Source organism: Colletes gigas, unplaced genomic scaffold (assembly GCF_013123115.1).
Source record: "Colletes gigas isolate AHSC1104 unplaced genomic scaffold, ASM1312311v1 Colletes_gigas_Sc00001, whole genome shotgun sequence".
Lineage (NCBI taxonomy): Eukaryota > Metazoa > Arthropoda > Insecta > Hymenoptera > Colletidae > Colletes > Colletes gigas.
In genome coordinates this window covers 7,007,958-7,031,189 of record NW_025106630.1, presented here as the reverse complement: position 1 = coordinate 7,031,189, position 23,232 = coordinate 7,007,958, and the positions used below count along the sequence as shown (strand labels likewise).

General features: G+C 47.7%; 1 protein-coding gene across 1 annotated transcript in view; it reads left to right on the top strand.

The window, feature by feature from the left end:
- LOC122397873 overlaps positions 1 to 20,907 on the top strand; it is a 47,085-nt gene extending 26,178 nt beyond the window's left edge. The window contains exons 4-6 of the mRNA XM_043397332.1: positions 18,482 to 18,666; positions 18,741 to 18,872; positions 18,953 to 20,907. Of these exons, the coding sequence (XP_043253267.1) occupies positions 18,482 to 18,666; positions 18,741 to 18,872; positions 18,953 to 19,097 (462 nt within the window). The 3' untranslated portion in view covers positions 19,098 to 20,907. The remainder of the gene's footprint in view (positions 1 to 18,481; positions 18,667 to 18,740; positions 18,873 to 18,952) is intronic.
- The last annotated feature ends 2,325 nt before the right edge of the window (positions 20,908 to 23,232 follow it).

Genomic DNA, 23,232 nt, shown 5'->3' with positions numbered 1-23,232 from the left:
CATCTGGCAAAACGATGAACGCCACGAAGCAACGAGGAAGACTTTATCGCCAAAGAGAAAGTACCATTAATCGTGTAAACTGTATTGCGAGGAATGTATTAGCGGGGACGTCCGAGAGTCGCGATATCCCAAGCAGAATTTATGGGATAAACTCTAGCCGCGAATATCGAGCTACGAATCTCTTGCGATTTCAAACATTCGACGGAGACGACGCGAATCGGAAAGAGATCTCGTAAATTTCTTCGGTGGAACTAATTTTCCTTAATTCGAGCTTTTATTTTACACGAACGCGACGTATCGGAGGTCCATGACCCACGCGACCATCGACTCACCCTTTTAGCAGAGTAATTGAAAATTATAACCATAACTGGACGGACGACACGCGTCCGCTCCCATGGCGATCGATCCAGCGCAGTTAACCACACACGACTATATTTATGCACGAAATCGATCCCCGAGAAAATTATTGGTTCTCCTACCTGTATATTACCTCTGGATCGTCATCGATGCGCGAGTTTAAGGTTCTTCCGCGTCGCGTTGGTACGGAACGTGTTCATACGCAACGTTCGATTATCTCGTCGCGACGGGGTTTAAACAATCCAAGAGCGAATCTTTCTCCCGCGACAAAGGACGAACACACCCGACCTATGAACCCCTTAGTTTCGCGAACTGATAGTCAGGATCGAGTAACCGCTGGCGTTTGCGGCTCATCTTACAACCCGATACTTTGCAGCGGTGTTTCGTTCCGTGATTACAGACCGCTTGGTCCGCGAGTACCCTTCGTCATCTTCTTCTTCTTCGTTCTCTTGGACTTCGCTCTTGGATCTAACCTAATTTCGGATGTACGATTCGGCTCGAGAAAGGAACTTCGTGGAAACTGCGCGGAGAAAACATGGTGTAACGTACTGTTGAATCGACGCGACGGAAACGTTTGCCGCTATCCATCCTGCACACTGACAAATCGCACTTCGTGGTACGAGTTACGGGTTCGCTGGACGCAACAAGACGGTCATAAATTTTCTGTGACCAACGCTCGTGCTCGGATCGAGTCGTTAAACTTTACGAGCATCTTAACGAATCGATTAATCCTGATGGATCTATCGCATTCCTACCGGATAGAAACCGCGCAAATACGATTAGATCGAACTACATTCCTAGACAATCTACCGAAGCGTCTTGCGACCGCGCGGTTTCTACGCGCGTTCAGTTTTTACGCCGGCGTGGGTATTAGGAATCAGGGTCACGGGGTTCTTCGGTGGAAAGTTTCGACTCGAGAGCAAATATGAACGTTCCTCGTTAAAAGGTCGCGTATGGCATTCGAGCGACGAGAAGGACAATCGGCCGCGGTATAAATCGCACAGAGCGTCGCGTCGGTGCAATTTACATTTCGTGGCGATTAGCGATCAGCTTTGCCACGCAGCATGAGCCATTAGCATAAGTTGTCGCGGTGTCCGTTGGCGGGAATCGATAGTGGGCCGCACAGTATCCTCGGATTGTTGCGAATCGTCGATATTATGGAAAATCGTGTTCACGTTACGCAAACCTTTCGGACCGATTTCTTTTATCTTCGATACGCTGTATCGGAAGTCTGTAATGGAGGACTAGAAAAGTACAAATTGCCATAAATTTGTATTATCTTGAGACACGGTCGGCCCACTGTGCACCGGCCGCTTCGGTTCGAACCAACTCTCGTCCACGGTTTCGTACCGTCGTTGGACAAGTTTCGCGCCTTACGATCCTACGGATCGTGTATTTCTGTCCCGCGGACCGAAACAACGACCAAGAGACCCCGAGTCTCGCGAGAAGTACACGTCTCGAGGTGATAAACGACCACGGGCACGTCATATTTCGTAAGTCGCGGTGCCGCACGCGCTCGCCAACCGGAATCTCGGAGTATCTTATTCGCACGCAACGCGTGGAGAGAGATTTTCAGCGACTTTGATCGCCGATGCAAGGAACAGAGCCGCTCGCCGGGACGATAAACGATCGAGCAAGATAAGAGACGTCGGAAGTCGCGAACGCGCGTTTCTCCCGCGTCGAACAGCAGAGTGTAAACGGTTTGAAACACGTCAGGCATTTCATAAAACGCGAAAACGTTAATTGCACGTCGAATAACCGACGCGTACTTTCTAAAACGTTACTTTATCTCGACAAGGATCGACCGATATGCCGTTTCCTCGCGCACCCACGCGGATCGCGGGCGGCCGCTCAAGAGCGAGAATTGATCGTGATAAATGTATAGGGGTCCAAGTCCACTGGGGGTCACCTCGGAGAGAAGGCTATAAATTTAATGGAGTACATTGGGTTTTTTCGTTGCGCCGCGCCGCGCCACGCCACGCCACGTCGTTCCTCGATAACGAACTCCATGGTATGCGAGCAATCCCGTATCTACGTATGCATATACACGCGCGAGTGTCAATTATCGAGTAGTTTCCAGTGGATGGATAGTCGACGATCGGCTTACACGTGCAGCTGCCGACGCCGATCGACTAATGCGCCGCCGGTTGCGAAACACGAAGATGTTAAACATTAACAACGGGAAAAGGAATACGTCTGCCAAAGGATCATTCTGCTCTATGCAACATGTTGCTGGTGGCGAGACGTCGCGCTCCAATTACGAATTATTTATATTTATCGAGAGTGCAACCCTGTTGGTGCCACCTGACGATCAGACTGCTCTTTAACGCTTACCCCTCGCGTGCTCGTGAAAAAGATCTATAGACGAGGCGACGACTCGTAGTCTGTCGCGGCGGTTTTCGCGAACGAGTCAGTGTCCGGAGCCAGGCCAAAGTTGGCCGCGTATCAAATTGGCCCCGTACACTATACGTACAACCGCTGGTTGTCGCGAGTGCGCGTGCACCTGCACGCCCCTAGGTACATTATACGAATATGCAGATGCTCGACAAACTGCGACACGAGGCGCGAACTTACGGTGTATTAATACCGGTATACCCGTGCTTCCGCGATACCGAAATATCATGATTTACGATCCATCTCTGAATCCGTGTGTTGGTCCGCGTGAAAGTAATTAGGTTAACGTCCGTCGATCGTTAAAACCTTCTGGAAACGTTAGATGCATCGCACGATGCGAACGCGGGAACCGAAAATATTATGAGGAACGATGACTCAACGAACGTATCGACGAAAAATGAAAGGCTGCTCGTCTTTTAACAAACTCGCCAGATAGATAATTCAAAGTAAAATGATGCTTCTTCAAAGCGTCCACACCATCGCCGGAATCGTCCTTATCGAACCACTATTCGTGTCCCGGTACCATTAGTTATCGCGAAAGCTTTAAAAGCGCTAGTCCCGGATCGTAATTCGGCCGGCTGTTGCAGCGAGTCTCTCTCTCTCGCTCACTTTTTTCCCTTTTCTCTGTATCTCTTCGTAGAAGCATCGTAAAAAGAATCGAGACATTTTTCTAAGAGGAATCATCGTACTGTTGCGTGTCCCAAACGACGAACCTAGCTCAACAAAGTACCATAAACGAGTACCTATCCCTGGACATTTGTGCATTTATTGCTTAAGAATACTACGTGGTTCGATAATCGCAACGAAGAGATATAGCAAGCTGCTTCCGATAAATGTTAATTTTGATTAGTTGGAATGATCGTTTCATCTGTGAGACGTGGCGATAACGTCGGCGCCTGAAAACTTATTAACCTCGAAACGAGAGTGCGGTTAATGGGTTTTAGGTAACTGAAGAGCGAGTAATCACGGAAAATTTGATGAAACCAGCGTCTACAACGAACTCATTGTCCAACGACGGGTGCTCGATCGGCAGGGTGGCAATCGAAAAAACAGAACTGTTCTGCTTCTCGTTATCGTTTTATCCCTTTCGAGACGAAATAAGCGTGGGGCCCTTCTCATCGAACTTTATCGCATCAAAAATCATCGAACGTCAAACACGATCGATCGATCAAATAATCCGTTACTGTCGTCGAGTCGCGAAGGAATCAATGGCGATTAACGATAAGCACCCGTCTGTAGCTCCTTTGCTACGACGATGGGGAATAAAACGATAACATCTTATCGTATAAATCGTAAATAATAGAAAGCCCGTTCGTGCGATTTCGGGGCATATTTGTATTTGGAAAGGAAGATGCACCTGCTAAGAGCCCCTAAAGAACTCCGTTTCGAGACAAGGGAGGGCACCTACATTCTCACGGAATGTGGTAGATCCCAATCGGTGGGACGAGGGCCGGTTATCGTTTTTAATGGTTTTCTCGAGTCGCCAGGCCGCTCGCTACCAGAATCAGTGACCACCGCGTCGTTGTTTCTGGGTAGTCGTGGACCCCACGCAAGATTAACGACGTGCCCGTGCCGACGGACCCGCGAATGCAGGCTCGCGCCACTACCCGACGTTTTAATGCGTCGTTGGCCTGGTTCTTATTTCAGAATTCCACCTGACCGAGGTTCGTTCCGACAGGTGCTGGCGAAAAGAATGTCGTCCCATCGGGCCTCCTTATCGTGTAAGCCTCTTACACGGCTACCTCGGGTTAAACTGTTCGAACGACGGAAAATCGACGACGCGTACAACCTTCGTGATCGAACAGGACGCTCGGGGAACCGAACTAGTTCTCACGCCTATCGATACAAATAATACGTACGTTCAGTACAAAGTCGTAACACGAACCGTGTTCGGGGAATCCGAAGTAACCGCGAGATTCCCGAACCGAAACCGATCCCTGCGGTGATTGTTTAGTTTGTCAGGGGAGGGAATAAAAAGGAGCGAACGACGAGGGCGCGGAACACACAAGTCGAACGTAGGGTGGCGGAGGAAGGTAGAGAGTCACGACTTCCTCTTCCGCTGGTCCGTGTAGCCTCGCCTACTCGCGCTGACCCCACGGGGTCAGCTGTCAGCTATCGATAGTCCCGCCTCGTACACGCCAGACATGCCCTCACACGCTAACCATCGTGTTGCGTCTATTTTTGTCGGATGTTGGCAGATACGTGCGCGATGCCACGCGAGGGCTTCGAGCACGCTTTTCTAGCGAACGTCTCGAGCGGTCCCATCGGATACACGCTTCTTCCGCGCCAGTCAATGAAAACTGTCGTTTACGGCCTGCCTCCGATAAGTTACGCTCGCCTATACTCGAACCGTTGACTCGATAATCGACTCGACCGGTAAGAGCCTCCAGTGGTTACCTTGCACCGTGAAACGGTTCTCCCGGAGATTTAGAGGCCATTGTCTCGTCGCGTTGGAAATGGGTCGCGCGATGAAAATTCCAGACGAGCGACTCGCTCCGCCGATTACGTTTATCTCGACTAAACGAGAACGACGGAGAGAGTCGCGTAATAATTAACGGCGGGTTTTAGCTAAGCGTACGATCGTAAGTAGCTTTCGTCGGTGGCCGTTTCGAGTGTCGCGTTGCCGGGATCGTACCCGTGAATCTTATAAACGCTCTTATCGAGAAGTAATAGTAGTTGCGACGACCAAGTAGTAACAGGATGCTGGTTGGCGAGTCGCGGAGGACCGAGGATAAGATTACATCTTTCGAGCCTTTCGCGAATCGCAATTTACGGGGTACGGTTTCCGAATAAATAACGGCTACGCGGACACTTTCGATCCCGTATACCGATGATTATTCGTCGTCGGTTCGTTCGAAATTATATTTACACGCTATTACGAGCACCGAGTTAACGAGCGTATGGTGGCACCTCGCGTGAAATTTCAATCAACGACCGGTCAGCTGGAGTTATCGCTCGTTTTCTGTGTCGCGTACACGCCATTCCGCCGTGTATTTTTCCTTTCGTTTTTCCCTTCGCGCTGTCTTTCGTAACAGACACTCGTACAGAGCGGATTAGCATAAGACCGCTCGACGGTGCGGATTTATTCGCAGCTCGTGCCGCGTCCTGAGATAATCGTCCATTCCTCGAACACCGAATAGAGAAAAAAACACGCGACCCTAAGGCTCGTTTCGTTTCCGTTTCGATGTTTCACCGCGCCCGGTTCACGATTTTCCCTCCGCGCGGCCGAAAGGCAACAGGATACGATGGAAAATGTTTTCCAGCGGCTTCCGTTACGGGAACTTTACGAGTAATATCTCACGGCTGAGCGAAGCGTACTTCGACTGGACGTTTATCTCTCGCGAGACTTTCCTGACCGGTGGGATCGTTTCATGGGAAACTGGAGACGAACGAATCGTTTCCGATGCAAAAACGTAATTACTCGCGGAGTGTAATATAAAGCCACGGGGCTAGGAAACATCAACGCTGCTTGGATATACGCGACGCGTCGTAAACAGTCTAAGCCTCTTTCGGAAAAGAAACGACGCGGTAGCGATTAATCTGTCCCTCGTAGAAATGAAATTTCTGTAATTTATCGTTCGAGCGGAAGGAGAACGCCCACGCCAAGGATTCGGTCGCCGAACTTGATAACTAATCGATCGGTTGCCAGTCGGTCTCGGCCTCTTTGGACTTCGTTATCGGTCTAGAATAAAAATCGATCGATCGTCTTGTAATTTCTCCTTCGACGTCCGGTCGTTGCTCGACCACCTGCACGGATCGCGCGTACTACCTAAAGGTACTCGCGCTGCTCGTAATTTATCGTCGGATTCTTGACGCGCAGCGATTCACGGTTCCGTTCGTAAAAAGGTTAATATTACATTGCACGTGAATTCTACTACCTATCGAAGTGCCTGTACGGAGATCTCGAGTCGATTTTCGTCGTGAAACGAACGGATAGTAATAAACGTAGCGGATCGACAGTGGTCTCCTCATAGAAATTCTAGCATCGAACGCGTCTAAATTTGCCCCGCGACATTGCCTTCCGAACAACGCCGTCCACGGTGAACGTTTTATGAATAAACCATAATGAACGCGTCCCTGCGACTGGACGCGTACGAGAATCGTCGAACACGCCGAATCACCATTCTTCGTAACCCTTACGACAGTCGGATTATTTCAATGACTTACAGCGCCTCGACGCGCCATAAATCTCGGACGATCGGTCATTATAGGCGGAATGTCTCTCGCGAAGGAATCGAGTAGTCATTTTTCACGGACGTCCGTGGCCGCCGCGAGCCTCCGAACGGTATAGATCCTCGAAACGTACGGAGAGAGCGCGATCGCGAAAGTTTAAAACAATCTTCGCGTTACACGAAATAGAAGAGCGCGCGCAAGTACGTCCGAGATTTGAAAGCAAGACTTCTCTTGGACACCTGAATCTGCATACAATGAAAAGGCGACGGAAGGAGGCTTTTAACCGTGTACACGAGCCCGAGGACGCGAAAGCAATAATACAAGAGCGGCGCAGGACGATAAATTTTCGAGCGTTTTAAAGACGATCCCCACCGTCGTTCGTCATCGTTCTTTCTTCCTGGGACGTTCGACGCTCGAAACAGAAAAGGTGCGGCTGCCAGCTTCGTTTAGGTTGTATACATAATTCAGGCAACCATTTCTTTTTTTTTTTTTCGCCAAGCGTTCTCAGCGTCGTACGTTACGAAACTCACGACCGTCGCTGCGTTACCGAGCCAAAATCACGATTGGACGAATCGATTCGGCGGTATCCTTAAAATGGAAAATTGCCGATCGTTGAGCGACTGGTTAAATCGTAAAGCAAACCTGCCTCCGCGCGATTTACGTTTACGACGAGGAAAGAGAAAACAAAAATAGAGAGAGAAACCGATCTAACGAGAGATAGTTGCTCTATTCGTGGAAGGAAGATTGTCAGAGGACCCACTTTCGCGGCGTAAACAAAATTGGAGGAAGAGGGAATTGGTTCCAAGCGTTTCTCGAGTTGAGTTTACGCGTACGCGTGTTCTTTCATCTTGCAGGGGTTAACGTTGAATCTTTTAAAGCCGGTAACGAGCAACGAGTAGGGAATATCGCGTCGAGCGTAGCGCGTAGACGTAGCTTAACAATGCCAAAGACGCTCGGCCACGCGAGAAACCGCAGACGAAAACCACAAAAGGTAAAACTCTCGTAGCAACGACTCACGTAACATCGCGTGCACAGCAGCCTTAAGCTCCTCCGACCAGGATTAGCCGGCTTCTGTGTAGGACTTTTGGTCCGAGACAAGTTCCTCGGACAGGGAGGAAGTATGCGCATAGTTGGAAACGGTTCGCGATGCTTTCGCGATCGATCGTATTCGATGTTATTTTCAATGTCGCGGGAAAGAATAGAAAGCACGATAAATGTTCCCCGTTTGGAATGGGAAACACGGACGCGTCTGCTACCAGATGCTCCAACAATTTTCTTACGTCCTCGACGACTCGTAATCCACGATTACGTACTTTGCAGCCTTCTCCTCGCTTCGAGAAGTAAAACAAGTTGGAAATATATCATCGATTACAACGATAAACCTACGCTCCATCTTGTTATTATTCCATTCTTTGTAGCTTACGTAACGAACGATCTCCAGCAGCGTTAGATCCGTGAAAGAACTAGATCGCGCTCGGCTAGTCGAAGAAAGTATGTAAATTCTCGCGAGGAGAACGACGGAGAGGTAGGTGGACGAGAGACCGACGAAACGTGTTCACGATCGCGAATTTGTTGGTTATGCAAGACGCGGGAACATGCAGATGAGCCGCTGCAACGGCGGAGGACCGACTAATTTATAGCAAGGTTTACCGTAAAATTATTCCCTTGTCGTTGTATAATAATGTCTGTATTCGCGCACCGTGCACGCACCTATTCTTCTCTGTCTTTTTTTCGCCCCCAAGGTCCGTCGATGTATTCTTTGAAACAGAGGGTCGATGGAGCATCCTGTCGCAAGCCCTTTTTATACTCGTTTAGTGATTTCGACAAGATGGTTGGTTGACCGTTCGTTTTAATATAAGGATACGATGGTGATAAAAATTCTCGTTTCTAAACAAGTGAAGAGATCGCTCGATCTCGGTTGTTCGGAAGCGCTGTTCCTCCAACCTTGGAGCGTTCAGGCATCGAAGCAGCTCGCCTCGACCAAGATAAAATGTAATTTTTGCTCGAATGTAAGAGTGCCGCGCGCGGCCGACCACCTGTTTTCCGGCTCGTAAATTCCATTCCGGAACCGCGCGACCCTCGGTGACGTTCTGCTCGCGACGCACGCTACATCAAGATACGGTACGACGACGTGCTTTACAGCAACTCGCTCGTCCGTTGAAAGCGTGCTCCCTCCTGCTACGCTGTCCCCTGGATCAGCCGCATTGTCGTTCCGGTTTGCTCCGCGGGTCTATGCATTGCATTATGCATTAGCGTTGATTCGCCGAGAGGGAGGCCGACGACGACGGATTTTATGCGGCAGACACGCATATCGGTGCCGCCGGTGCACCAAACCAAACGATCCCTTTAATTGATTCGCCACAATCCTACCTCGATACACGATACATTATTATGCACGCGCAGCGGCTTACGCAATTCGGCCTAGCCTTCGATCGATAAATCGGTCCAGTTAACAAGGGGGTGTCCGAGCAAACTGGATCGAGGCGCGATCGAAACGGAAAAAGTTCCTCTCGCGATGAAAAATTCCGAACCGTCGGGAGAGGATGACGTCTCGAGCGATAGAAGTCACGTAGGGCTGTCCCTCCGTCGATCAGTCACAACGGTCACGCAGAATCGTTCGCGAGTAATCGGAGAGAAAAAAAAAAAGAAGAAAAGGGAAGCGTCGCGAGTCGTGGCGTCGATTATAAATCGACTACCGGCCGTGCGCGTCTACGCGAAAGGATTCTTGCATATTTCCGTCCACTTTGTCCCGAAAGAATTCTCAACGGCTCGAACGGTAGAGACGTTTCGCTTCGCACGATCAACGAAAGCAATTTGACGGAGTGACTGGTCGAAAGGCAACAATGAGAAGCGGAAAGCGGACGCGTCGAGCGTCCAAGATATCAGGAACGAGCTGTCAGCGAACGTCCAGCGCCACAAAGGGGCGCACGAACACGAATGATCGTTCGCGAGCCAATTCGGGGATCGGTCTCGCTTACACCGGGAGATTCCTATCGAAATTAATCGTGGAATTGCGTCTTTGATAGAAACAACGCTCCACGCGGATTAACTGATATTCGATTCGATCGGTCGGATGTTCTTCAAAATACGATGAAAGGTCTTTTGGGTGTCAGTGCCGAGACATTATCGCCGATTAATGCCACTTATTAAAAGATCAAAAGACCCAACGTTGTTGCATGCCACGTAAATCAGCCGCGAATCATGCTACCGAAGTCGCGCCGCTGCAATGACAATCGTAAAACCCGTCGCGGGAATCTCGAACAAGAATTACGGTACGCGTTCGCGCGAAACGCGACGGCTTACGCTTCCTCGCATAAATTTACGAAACGACATCCGTGCACCGTTCGACGGGAATGTTTGCGCGATCGATTGCGCATAGAAAAGATTACAAAGTATCAGGTGTGCTCGAAAGAAAGATATTTGCGGTGAAACGCTGCAATCGCCTGTATGCGCTTTGCTTTTGTTCCGAGTGTACGAGTAGATCCACGCAACTATCGATTCCCCGGGGCAAGCTCGTCACGATGTCAGATACGTAATGCTAGAGGCACCCACGCCACCTCCACAGCCCCACGATCCTCCACGCAGCCGGGAAACGTGCGTAGCCGATTTCACTTGTCGTCGAATACGATAGTCGAGGAACAATCCGCTCCGACCAGCATCTTCGTGGTCGACGATTGTTAAGAAACGACTCGATTCGGCGACAAATAAATACGCGATGTAATAAAGGATAATTATTCAAAGCGATACGCGGGGCTCCTCCCGCGTCCGCCGGCGCAAAATCGTTCACAAAAGGCTTCGTTACGTCCGCGAGGCTGATTGCGTTTTAACGACAAGCCGGGTAGGTACTCCTCGCGCCGGCAATCTCTTTCTCCTTGGAAAGAAACCAGCTAGGAAGAGAAGCGGGAGAGATCGTGGGCGAGCTTCGCGTCTGTCGTCGACGCCGAGGGTCGAGGGCCGAGGGGCGAGCTGCGCTCGTATAAGGCGCAGAAAACCAAGGGATATTCAATTGCGCGTACAGTTAGCGCGCGTGGGCGACAATGACGCTGCGCGACGCACGATAGATCGAACAAACGCCGTCTCTTTTTTCCCCCCCTCGAATCTCTGTCCATCCAACTTTTTATTACGCGACGGGGCTTAACGATCGAGACGCGAGGTTTTATCGCGATGTTTCGTCGCTCGACTCCCGTTCACCTGTTCCGTTCGTCGGTAGGTGGAGAGTCGCGACGCCGTACAACTCCGCCGCGCGATTTATCATCGTCGCGCGACGGCCGTGAACTCTTCGCCAGCGACTTTTCTCCCGGTGACCATCCCCGACGTCCATTAGCGCGTCGCTCCGCCTACGTACTCGAGACGAACCCGCCCGATAATCGCAAACCGCGCCGACCCTGCACGTATCTCGGATTCTTCGAGCCGATCTGCCGACTGGCTTGGCCCCGAAATTAATTGGACCGACCCTCTAACCGCCGACGATTACAACCGCGTACACGTTTGCAAAATTACGCGTACGGTTTTACGAGCGGGGAGCAAAGAAAATTCGAGACGTCCGAGAAATAATTCGAGCGGGGCGTTTTTCTTTGGCACGACCGTGCACCGCGCCGCGTCGCGCCGATTCCAAATGTATTCGCGAGGGTCCGAAGATATTCCGTGAGTCAGCTCGAGGCGACGATAAAGATCCTCGGTGCCGTGGGACGCCGAGTACAAAGATCCAACGTTGGAAAATACTACGCCTAGAGTAACAGCCTCGCGGGTAACGTTACTTCGAATAAGCGAATACGAACCGCTCGCGATAGAAATTTCCATGCACGGGGAACGAGACGATTTTCGAACGAACCGCGCCAGTCTTCTTTCGATTCGCGACGAGAAACTCCAACTCGATTGCGCAACCACCGATGGAAGAGCAGATGCATACGCACGCGTTTCCATTGACGGCTTCCCCGAGCTGTTTCCGTTCACCTTTCGACAGCCAAAGACATCGTTTGGTCGCCACTAACTTTGCGGAACCGACGTGAAAACTGACCGTATTTTTTTCTAAGGGTCTGTTCGCCCGCGTGACTTTTGTTGAAAATTTTCTGACGCAACGCGCGCAAACTAGGAAGAAAAGCTGACCGAGACTCGGTCTCGAGAAACGAAAAGACGAGGCAAAGACAAAACGGCGGCGCAACAGCCCATCTTTATGCAGTCCACGAGGGACAAAGAGAACACTGTCGCTCGTCGGACGTGCAAAGCTGACCGGAAATTCATTGTTCCTCCGGTGGACTCGAAGCGATCGGCCTCTTCGTCTTCGGATTCCAGCGTCGCTAATATTAACGCGTTGTTACTAGCCGGTTCGAGTACAACCGTTCCGCGCAAACTCCGAAGGTCCTCTTCGCCTCCGGATTTTACTTCTTCCGACTCTATTTCGATCGTCCGCGCGTACCGCGCTCCGTCTCTGGCCATATTTCCAAAACCCCCATCGCCTACGGACCGCGTGAACCGTATCTCCTGGAGAAATAATCGCCCGGGGCTCTCGAAACCGTTTATCGCGAGAAGCACGTTTCGACGGGACCGGCTGCCTCGACGGAGAAAATTGTTCTTAATTAGAGACACGACCAGTAATTGCAGCCAATCGAACTGATTGCGCGTTCGACGGTAAAACGATGTTATCCCGAGGACGAGACACGCCGCGTGTCCACCGATTTTAAGATCGTCGAAAGGCAAACAGTGGCTTTTGCCGACCAGGCGGAGGGGAGAGAGAATCGAAAGCGTAAATCTTCCGGGTCGTAGGGATTAATTACGAAAGAGAGAGAGAAAGCAGACCCCTGCAATTAAAACTCGTAGATCGAGTACATCGAGGTAGATTATTTTTTCGATATCGAATCATCCTCAAATAATAATTTACGACAAACATTTGGAGACGATCGTTTACGATATCGACCGCGTCTTATCGTAAGTAAACAGCGCGGGATCGATAGGAAATCTCAAAGCAAAGCGTTTCAAGAGCACCGAAACCAGAAGCATATTGGTGGCAGAAACGTTTCGAAGAAGCCATTAATGGCGCCGGATCGGCAACCAAACGGCCTATCGCGGATCCAATTATCTCCCGTTCGGATAAACAGATGTTTCTGTCGCGTACAGCGTTTCAATCTCGCGCGAAACTAAGTGCTTTCGCGGATAATAGATGCGGGACTTACCGAACCGAGAACGACTCTCGTCGGTTTTATCGGGCGGCCGTCGCACGAAACACGTTGTGGGAAAGTAACAACGCCACGGTCGTTCGCGCGCAAATGGATTTATCGTCCTTACTTTCGAACCATCGATCCCTGCTGGCTCGTAGCACGAGTCGAGCATCGAACGTCCGAACGCTGCACCCGAAGCGCGACCATCAATTTCCGGGTGCAACCGCGAAAGTAGACGAATATCGCTCGACGTTATCCACTCGCGTTACTTCGTACTGAAATTTATAGACGCCGATCCTGTTGACGACTCGACTAATTCAACGAAAACTAATAACTCAGCCTCCGGTATAAGTACGCGCACGATATAGGGTTTAAGAGATAAACCAACGTTAATAGAGCTACTCGTTTCTTTCGATCTGTATTGTAGACCTTAATAGCACGTAAAGATCAAATACCAGGAACACTAACGTTATAAAAAAATAGTGGGGGGAAAAAAATGAACGAAGAAAGCGTCGATCCCGCGTCCCATGTTCTCGCTGGTTGACAAATTATCGCGGACACTGGAGACATCGATCGTGATCCGCCCGGAGGACGGAATCATTACGATCGATTCTGGCTTCCTGTGATTTCGACTTCTCCCTCGACTCTTTTTCCTCCTCGTCCTTTCTACGATGTTCGCAAAAACTGGTTCCGCGGCGGTCGCGCCGATTGACTTTCAAATCGGAATTCCTTAATCCGAGGGCTATCGATCGGACGGTACAAGTCGAGCTAAATCGTGAACGCGCGGAAGGTCTTCGCCGCGGTTCTTTTGCATAATCGCTACACCCACGCTCTGTTGCCCGTTGTTATCCGACTCACGGCGGTTCTCGCGGCCCAGCAACATCGGCGAATGGATCCGCGCGATCGAAACACGATCGCGAGCGACGCGTGCGCGTCAATTTACGCGTGGCGGAGTTTAAACCAGCATTCCGAGCCACCGTGATCGCGCAAAAACGACCAACGTCCGCTTAACTTTTTACCCAGCTAACCGCGCGTGTACGCGACACACGATGCGGTTGAACAAGCCGTGCGACGAACTTGGAAATGGTACCGATCGTGTCGTTCTAATCGACTTACAAATTACCTTGGAACAACAGTCGTTTAACGGTGCACAAGATTCGGCAACTTCTTCCAAGTAGCGGCGTTAATTCGACTGTTTTTTATCGACTACTCAGGGATTCGAATAATCCCACGACTCTTGTTCGCTCCAGAATCGAGCAAAACATCTTCGACGCTGGTAATGGTAATAGGACGTGGGCACGAGATTGGTTGATCGTTTCGCGCGGACGTTAATCGTCAACGGACGTGTGCAACGTATGCAAACGACGGCCGAACGAATCGGTTACCACGAAGCTTACGTGTCGATTAACTAGTACGCGAACCGATATATCGCGCGAGACGTTGATAAACGCCGTGACGATTCGAAAATATTCGCAACGTTAGGTACGGTCGATGGTGAACGATTTTTCTCCCGGTGTGTTTGTCAGGGAAACGCTCGCGAGAAAAGTTTCACGCTCGAACGCTTTCGTTGAACAAATTAAATACGCGGTCACCGTCCACTGAACGCGAAAACAATCTCATCGAAAACGTCTACTTAACGGTTATCGCGGGCAGAGTCGCTCCGAGCGATTCGAATCTGTAACTGGTTCGAAACGGGTCGACCGGTGCCCGAACTCGCGGTGAGGATGATTTATGCGGCGTTATCGGGGAACAACTAACATTACGCGCACCCTGTCATCGGGAGAATAAATTGAGACACCATCGCCAACCGAACGATATCGCTGAAACCATCGTCGACGTTCGAAATGACTCTGTTCAAATAATTCCTCTTTGAGGCTACCAAGAAGATTCCAAGATCGTGCATACGTTAAAACGAACGCCAAAGTTTAAAAATAAAGCGCCAAAGGACCAGACTCGATCGATGGATCTAAACTCGAGAACCCTGACGAGACATCGCGATTACGTAACACTTGTAGCTACCTTCCGACGGAAGTACCTACGTATTTACTCGAGCACCTAGGTGGCGAGCCCGGTTCGCTAATTCCCGTGTAATCTTCTCGCACAGCCTCTCGACGCAGCCTTTCAGCGATAAAGATCTCGATCGAATGCAGGAACGCCCACCAGTAATCGCATGCAAATCGGCCTTAGCGCTTACGCACGTGCCCGTGAAAAACCGCTCGACGCGAGCACCCGAGCACGGAATTTACCAACGAGACCGTTTCCAACGTGACAACGTCCAACGATGCGCGATGGAACGATAGATCGGTGAAAGTGCTTTCATAAATTCTTTCGCCGGTCTCTGATTCTACTTCCTCCGCGATCCGAACGCGGATTCGCCCCCTGCGGTGTTCTTCCTACAGCATGGAAACGTTTCGAAATTCTCTTGCCAGTTTTTTCAAGACGCATAGGTCGCAGCTGCAAAGATTTATCGGTTCCACGCGCGTTGTACCGGTCGTTCGATCTAGATTTCGTAGCGATCGTAACATACGTCTAGCTTTATTGCATATTTTCTATACGATTCTCCGTGCTTGTAATTCGCACCGTGTTCCATGCACCGGTTCGTTGGACTTTGCAAAAACGTTTGACACGATCGATCGCGATACGAGTACAGAGTTTTGGAGGGTGTTTACAGAGCCGGGTGTAACAGTCCATTACGTTGCGAAAGTTGTCTGCCGAGGAACAAATACGGCTTGCAAGGTTGCAATTCGCGATACTGGTATACGTATCTACTGGATGGAAAAGATCTCCTCGAAGAAGATACATAACGATTCTCTATACACCTGACTGGTAACGTTTTACGAATCGAATTGCCTCTTATCGGTGCAGCGATGCAAAGATCGGCTTTTGTTATCGCGACCAAACGATGAAACGTTGACACAAACTCGTAAAAAAATCTGATAAAGCCCTTTGTGCGAGAATCTGCTCTCAAGTATTTGTACACGTAGGTATCGGGTAACCAGAGAGTATCGCGAAGAATACACAAACAGAGTCGCGGCGAGGCGAACGGAATTTCTCTCGGACAATCTGCCAGAACGTTCGCCTCCGTTCAGCTTACGCTAGCCTCAAGGGATTAATTACAGTATAACGGTTCGAGAGGAGCTCGATCGGCTGCTCGAACCCTACGATCCACCCATACGTATCTCGTCAATCGTCGAAAAAATGCACGCGTTTCGTCGAAACTTTTCTCACGATCTAATATGCGTAGTTGGTCTTATCTAACCGCGAATATTATCGTTGCGTTCGCAAAGGCGATTTGCGGAATGCGTGGAACGCCCTCAAACTTCTTGGAAACGCGAAGCGTGAAAAAAATATGGAAAAAGTCGTGGAAAGACGTACGGCGTGGTAAGATAACACCACGGGACACTGTGGGTGGTCGCGTTTCGCGTCTCTGCGCCAGCAATTTTTCGCGATTACGTACCATGGAAAGAAACAACGTTCGAGACAGGTTTATACGTACACGGTACAGTTTGGTAGCAACGGCAGAAACGACAGGGGTAAAACGCAGGGCTCGATCGGGGGACACGATTTCCACCTTACTCCGATTCGAGGAGGACAAGATTCTTCGAGAAATCTACTCTAGGTACGCCATTGCGGCATCAAATTTACGACCACTATCTCTCGAGCAGGTTATTCGTCAGGGACGATCGCGAATCTCAATCCTGGCTTACTCCGTCTTGATAGAGTGCACCGGCCGGCGCGTCGCAGTTCGTATTACACGCAAAGATCCGGTAAGATCCAGCAAGATCCTGGCGCTTTGTCAACGAGCAAAAAACAACCGCGTTGCTTCAAAGAGCAATTTGTCCAACCCGTTTGTTCGTTGTTCCTAAAGCGGGGATCGTTCCCTGCTACGGTCGTCGACTGTCCGTTTACGTCCTTCGGGGAAGATAATCGATTCGTTCCTCTAAATTCATCGATTCGCGATCCCAACCTCCGCTTTTGATGGACGATCCTCGAATCGCATTAAAACTTTTCAAACCTCGAAATTCTTTCCCCGTGTGGAAATAACGACGCAAAGCTGAACTAGAATTTATTAAGAAAAGGCGTGACGCGTTGCGATAGCCATGAAAAATCCATGCAACAAAGACGGAACGACCTTAACGATCTCGACGACAGGATGTCGAGATTAGTTTTCCAACCGATTATCGATTGCACAAGCGATACGTATCTCGGAGTGTATGTACGTCTGTCGTTGCTTCTCCCTCGACCTTTGATCTATCGATCGAGGTTGAAGCAATACCGTAATCACCGCGCCCACCCGTACAACGGATCTCTTTGGTAAAAGTGATCGTGCGGGAGAGAGACTGATTGTACCGGTACCTTTAAACTCCACGTTCGTGACATTTCGTTCCGCTAGCCCACTGTCATCGATCTCTCGGCCACGATCACAGGCTACGACCTACTAAAGCGATCAATTACGCGCACGCAATTGCTCTTCGATCCGCGATCCACGCGCACGACCAATTACTAGCGTCTCTCCCGTTCCGCGTCCGAAACGCGGGTTAATCTATATTCCCCGTGGACTCGACCGTTTTCTCCACGATTTACGAGCTTTCTATATTACTGTTCTCCGTGAAACGAATATACCCGATTCCTCCATCGGGAACGAAACCCGCCGTCGATTAGTAATGCGTAAAGTAAGCTTATCGGGGAATTAGCGAATTCCGTGCGCGTCGCTTCTAGTTTCTAGTTTCTAGCCAGGAGCAATTAGTGCTAACGAAATGCGTCGTCTTCCGCGTTTTACGCTTTCAGAAACCTTTCAAACGGCTATTATTTTACTTTACCGGTCACTATTTATACCTACGTGTACATTCTCCCGTCCAACCTATTCTTTTCTATTATTTCCGTCTCTTTTGTCGGTTGATCCACTTTTCTATTTATACGTATCGGCGAGTTTCGCGCGATCCTTTGTACGGTTGGGCGCGATTAAAAAAAAAAGCATTGCCCCGTTATTGGTGGATTTGGTTTACGAACGAGGCAGACTGAATCCGTGGAATCTAAGCGAACGATGTCTGGAAATCGGCCTGGTAAAAATAGTAACCGGAGTAATTAGCGTCGATTGGAGGAGTTTGTACGCGTGGCCCGACGATACGGCTAACCCCCGGTTCGTTCGACGATCGTGTCGGCCAGTAAGCCGGCCACTTTAGAGATGCCAGCCGGTCAGCCGGCCAGCCGGCTAAGGTTAATTGAACTCGATTAAAACTGAAACGATACGAGGCGATCGGCGCTGCTTTTTCAAACCGGACCGCGCGATTTTCCCTACGCGATACGCTTGGAATCGAAGGGAACCACGATCAACGAAGGGAAGCGGTTTTTATTGTCCCCCTCGAAGAATAACGATCGGTTCTTGGATTCTTTTATTGCAGACGACGAACGTGGGCGGCAGTAGCGTCGTGGAGAAGCTATCGTTCTACAACCACACGGAATGCGAGTGCAGAGAGAGGACGGAGTACGACGCGGCCAACGAGAAACCCTCCGAGCAGAGAGTTTACAGGCATTATCAGACCTCCCCGCAACCTCAGAACATGAGAAGGGCACAATCGAGGAAACCGTGAGTTTACCATACCACGTGGTAGCCAAAGTGATCGACCTATCTTATTGTTTGTTTAATTTGAAATCGATCAGGTGCCGATGTCCATCGGAATTCACGCCACGGATCACGCCGGAGGGCGAGTGCCAGTGCAACTGTTACGAGACTCATCAGAACTGCATAAAGATCAGACGAGGAAAGGGATACTTCTCCCTTGCCGATAGACTGTGAGTACAATATTAAAAATCGCATTTCTATCCGTGGCTGGAATTCTATATCGCGAAGCTAACGTTTCTCGAATTCGCAGATGCATCCAGAACGAGGAGTGCGCGGCGCCTAGCTGCGAGTTTGGCGAGTACATGAGGCGACAGGGTAAATGTCCCCGGAAGAAAGACAAGTACGACGCGATCGTCAACTACCACACAAATCTGAGCCACCGGTACAGAAGCTAGAGAAACGAAACGGAGACGACGAACAAGCTGGAGGAGAAGTCAGAAGCGCGGGAAACCGCGCGGCGAACATTCGATGGTGCCATTTACTTCCCGAGTGCCTTTTTACCAGAGACTCGTTATATCTACAATGTATATGTATACCCCCACGAACCAGTTATGTATAGATGTATCCTGCCACTTTGAGCGTCGACCTCACGACTATACTCCGCTCTCCTTTCTTACTATTATTATTCTCTTTGTTTTTTTTTTTTTTTTTTATACTATTGTTACCGACGACGATCGTAACACGATGGTAACGTCCGTCGAGAGGCTCGCGAATCGCGGTTATAGGATTCGGCCAGCGGGCTTTCGCGACGCTTGCTAGACCTTTAGAGTGCCCTAGCAACGTTTCTGTCGCGCCAACGACTATTTCGATGACCGGTACACGTCTAGTCCGAGATCCTGCCTCCGTTGGTTCGCGAGACGGAAACTTTTCTTACCGCGGGTTTCACGAAATCGCCGGACGCCGTGCTTTAAACTGTACAAAGGGAGGGATGTGTTTTGCGCAGTGGTGCCACCCGTCAGCGACTTCGAGGGTCGTATACACCAAAGCGAGTTAACCGCGAACAACGAAAAGTAATTTGCGCACGATTACAAGAGTCGGTACGTGGATGTTTAACTTTTTTACGCATTGCGATCGAACAATCGCGGCTGTTTGTGCTTCGCCATCCAACACGGGGATCCCCGATCTCATTATCGCCATTCGTCTTCTGTCTCTGTCGATAGAAAATCGGAAGAAATGTTTTCGGATATTTTTTTTCTTAACTTTCGAACGAGAACCATCAGGCGTTACTTCGTTCCTACCGAACAACGAACCGAATAATGTGCAGAATTAAATGTACCAATTACTGTGGCAGTAAGCTTTAGTTACACTTTATTTCGCTATATACTTTCATTTATTAGAAGAGAATTATTGTTTGGTAAAGTTTTGTGCGTGTTCTCTGTATCATGACTGAAACGTGTGTGTACCATTTATTGCACACGATACTGCGTGGATATAGGTTTTGTGTATAGAACCGGTTAGAAAACAATTAAACAAATATACGTGCCTATTATACATGTAAACTTATTGAAGAAAAATAGAATTTCTGCGGTAATGGGTACATTTACTCTATCTCGAGAGAAAATTGAGCGTAAAGAAGAAAATTTATTACTTTCTCGATGGCTCTAGCACAGGATGATCCACGTCCATCTGTACAGACTATTAACGACGAATCTAAAGAAGCTATCCAAGTATACGAGAGAAGAGGAAAAGGATGAAAATGTACCTACTCGTGACTCGACTGGTCATTCGTCCCCCTAGCGGCCTCTGTCTCTCTCTATCTCTCTCTCGATCTACACTAAACGTGATTTCTACGCTTTTATAAACATTATTATAATATGTACGTACGTAGTAGTCGACGTGATCGCGAAACCGATAAGCGATCCAGCATTTATGAGCCAATAAAAACTCCGTGTACGATTCGTGTGTATATCGATTTCACTTTCAAATGTTTTTCTTTCAAAGCATAATCGTTCGTACGCGTGGTCAGAGGTTTTCGCGGTTCGATCTATACACGGTCGCATACGGTTAAATTAAGCGTGGCCAAACGATTTCTCACGCCGAATATTCTATCGCTTCGTTTATCGCGAGAATATGCGAACGTCTTTCGACGTTCGGCTTGATGCTAAACTAGCTACCAACTTTAGGCAACATACATAGATATACGTAGGCAGCAAATCAAGCAGGAAAATTGTATAAAGAAATTCATGATTATCGTTTCAATAAAATCCCAACTTATGTTTAAAATGGGGCTCGATTATTTCTTTAACCACACCGTCATGATGTTCCCGACTCTTATACCACAGGATACGAGTAGACCTTACACCTTATGGACATTCGCGGCCGAATCTGACTGCGATACCGACCTGAAAATTCGGAGGCGATTTTAGCGACCTCATCTCATGGATGGTGGTCAGTTGAGAAACTATTCACTGAATTATCATATACCTCGTCTGTGCTTTCACCTAATGTATTTTTTCGGCCCGTTTCTCTGGGGTCCCGTGACCCCATTACCATTTTCATGTCACTCGCAACGTTATCAACAGATTTAGAAATTACCACAAGAGGAAGTGAGACAGAATATAAAATTACATAAATTTTATTATTTTTGAACGGAATGAAAGCTGTATGGTCCAAAATTGAGCATCGATCGATTAATTTCATTGGAATAACCAATCGATTGAGATTATTTAAAGATTTCAAAATTATTAAAATACGTAAGGATCTCATTGATAAATACACCGCAAATCCTCTATTTTTTGTTTTAAATTGTAATATATTATTTATTTAAAAACTAACTCGGCAAAAACGTATTTGCGACTCGAAATCAGTGTTATTAGACCGCATACCAGGACGAAGAAGGTATGTGGAACTATAAGAAGAACGCAGCCATTAGCTCATATTATTTGCTATGTAATTAATAATTATATTAATTACATAGTAAATAATAATCCCCAGGTCTCACCTCGTGGAGGTTGCTGCGACTGGAGACCCACCCTAGCCTCGCCCCAACCACCCTTCCTTTGGCGAGGAATTCGAATACCTATCCAAGGGAGAAGCTATCGAAAAGTTAGAAACGAGCTAGAAAAGGAGAGTTCTTAAAAGAACTGCCCAATCAAGAGATGAAGAACCTAACAAAATGGCAATACATGTGAGATGATACACATGTTTTCTAAAAACGAAATTGAAATGTGCAACTGCACCTACGAACTCTGATGAAGAGATCGAAAACCTAACAAAATGTTGATACATGTGAGACAATCCAGCACATGTTTTCTAGAAACGAAATTGGAATGTGCAACTGCACGTATGAATCCTGATTACTAAAGTAACAATATGTACTTTATTATTAATTGTTCCTTCTTAAATAAATACTTGCATTATGACCGTGCCTAACAAGACACTCGTACAAAACGAAGAAAGGATCCTGAAGATCCAATCAGAAATGTGCAACTGCACGTATGGACCTTGCATATTAGAATACTAATATGTATCTTAATATTAATCATTCCCACTTAAATTTATGCACACGTTTCGGTAATATTTAATAAACCGCAGGAGAACGCTTTTTTATCTTATAATCTATATACATTTGTACTTATATTCTAACGCAATCTGTAGAAACATGAAGAAATATGAGGAAATATTTTCTTCTCGGTGTCTTCGACAATCCCACGATGTTTCCCTGAAACATAAACTCATATCCAATAAATATAACTCATATAAAACAGAGAAACATGAAAAGATATTTTCTTCTTGGTGTCTTGATTAATCCCACGATGTTTCCCTGAAACATAAATCAGATAATAAATAAAATTGTATGAAATATTTCTCTAAGAGCGATCAAGATGGAATCCGTGTACCATTTCCAATTACATTCTTCGATGATTATATATTCTGTAACAAGAACTTGTTCAAAGGATTAAAAGCTGAAATGAAAATGTATTAATGGACACAGAAAAAAATAATTATGTACCGTCACGATAGACTCATGGTAATCGATCATAGTAAAAGTGATATGAAATTAATATTTTTTAAAAGTTGAAAAACATAAATATTACGTGAAAATGAATGCAAAGTTAAATTCGTCTCAGTGTTAAGATAAATAAGAAATAGATTGAAAATTTTATTCATTTGTTACCGTAGATTTTATTTTTCAAGAAAAAAATTTTCAAGACGTATACATTGCAATAATTATATTTTACTGTATTCAAAACTAAATTACGTTCATACAGAAAAAGCAATAACAAACGAAAATGTCGATTCTACGCGGAAATTAATTCTCAATATGAAATATCGAATTGCAATTTGCTTATCCTTTTGATGCAAGCATTCTATTTTCCATCAATTAAAACAATGATCGCGAACAAACTTTGATTTATGCAAAGAATACAGAATATTTATAAAAAATTCGCTATTTATAAATAACAATTGGATTGCAAACGTTATTATATCCCGTAAAAATTACCAACTCTAAGAATGAATAATTAGTGATATAGATATCTATATAGCAATCATAAATTCAATCTACAATAAAATTAATCATAATATAGA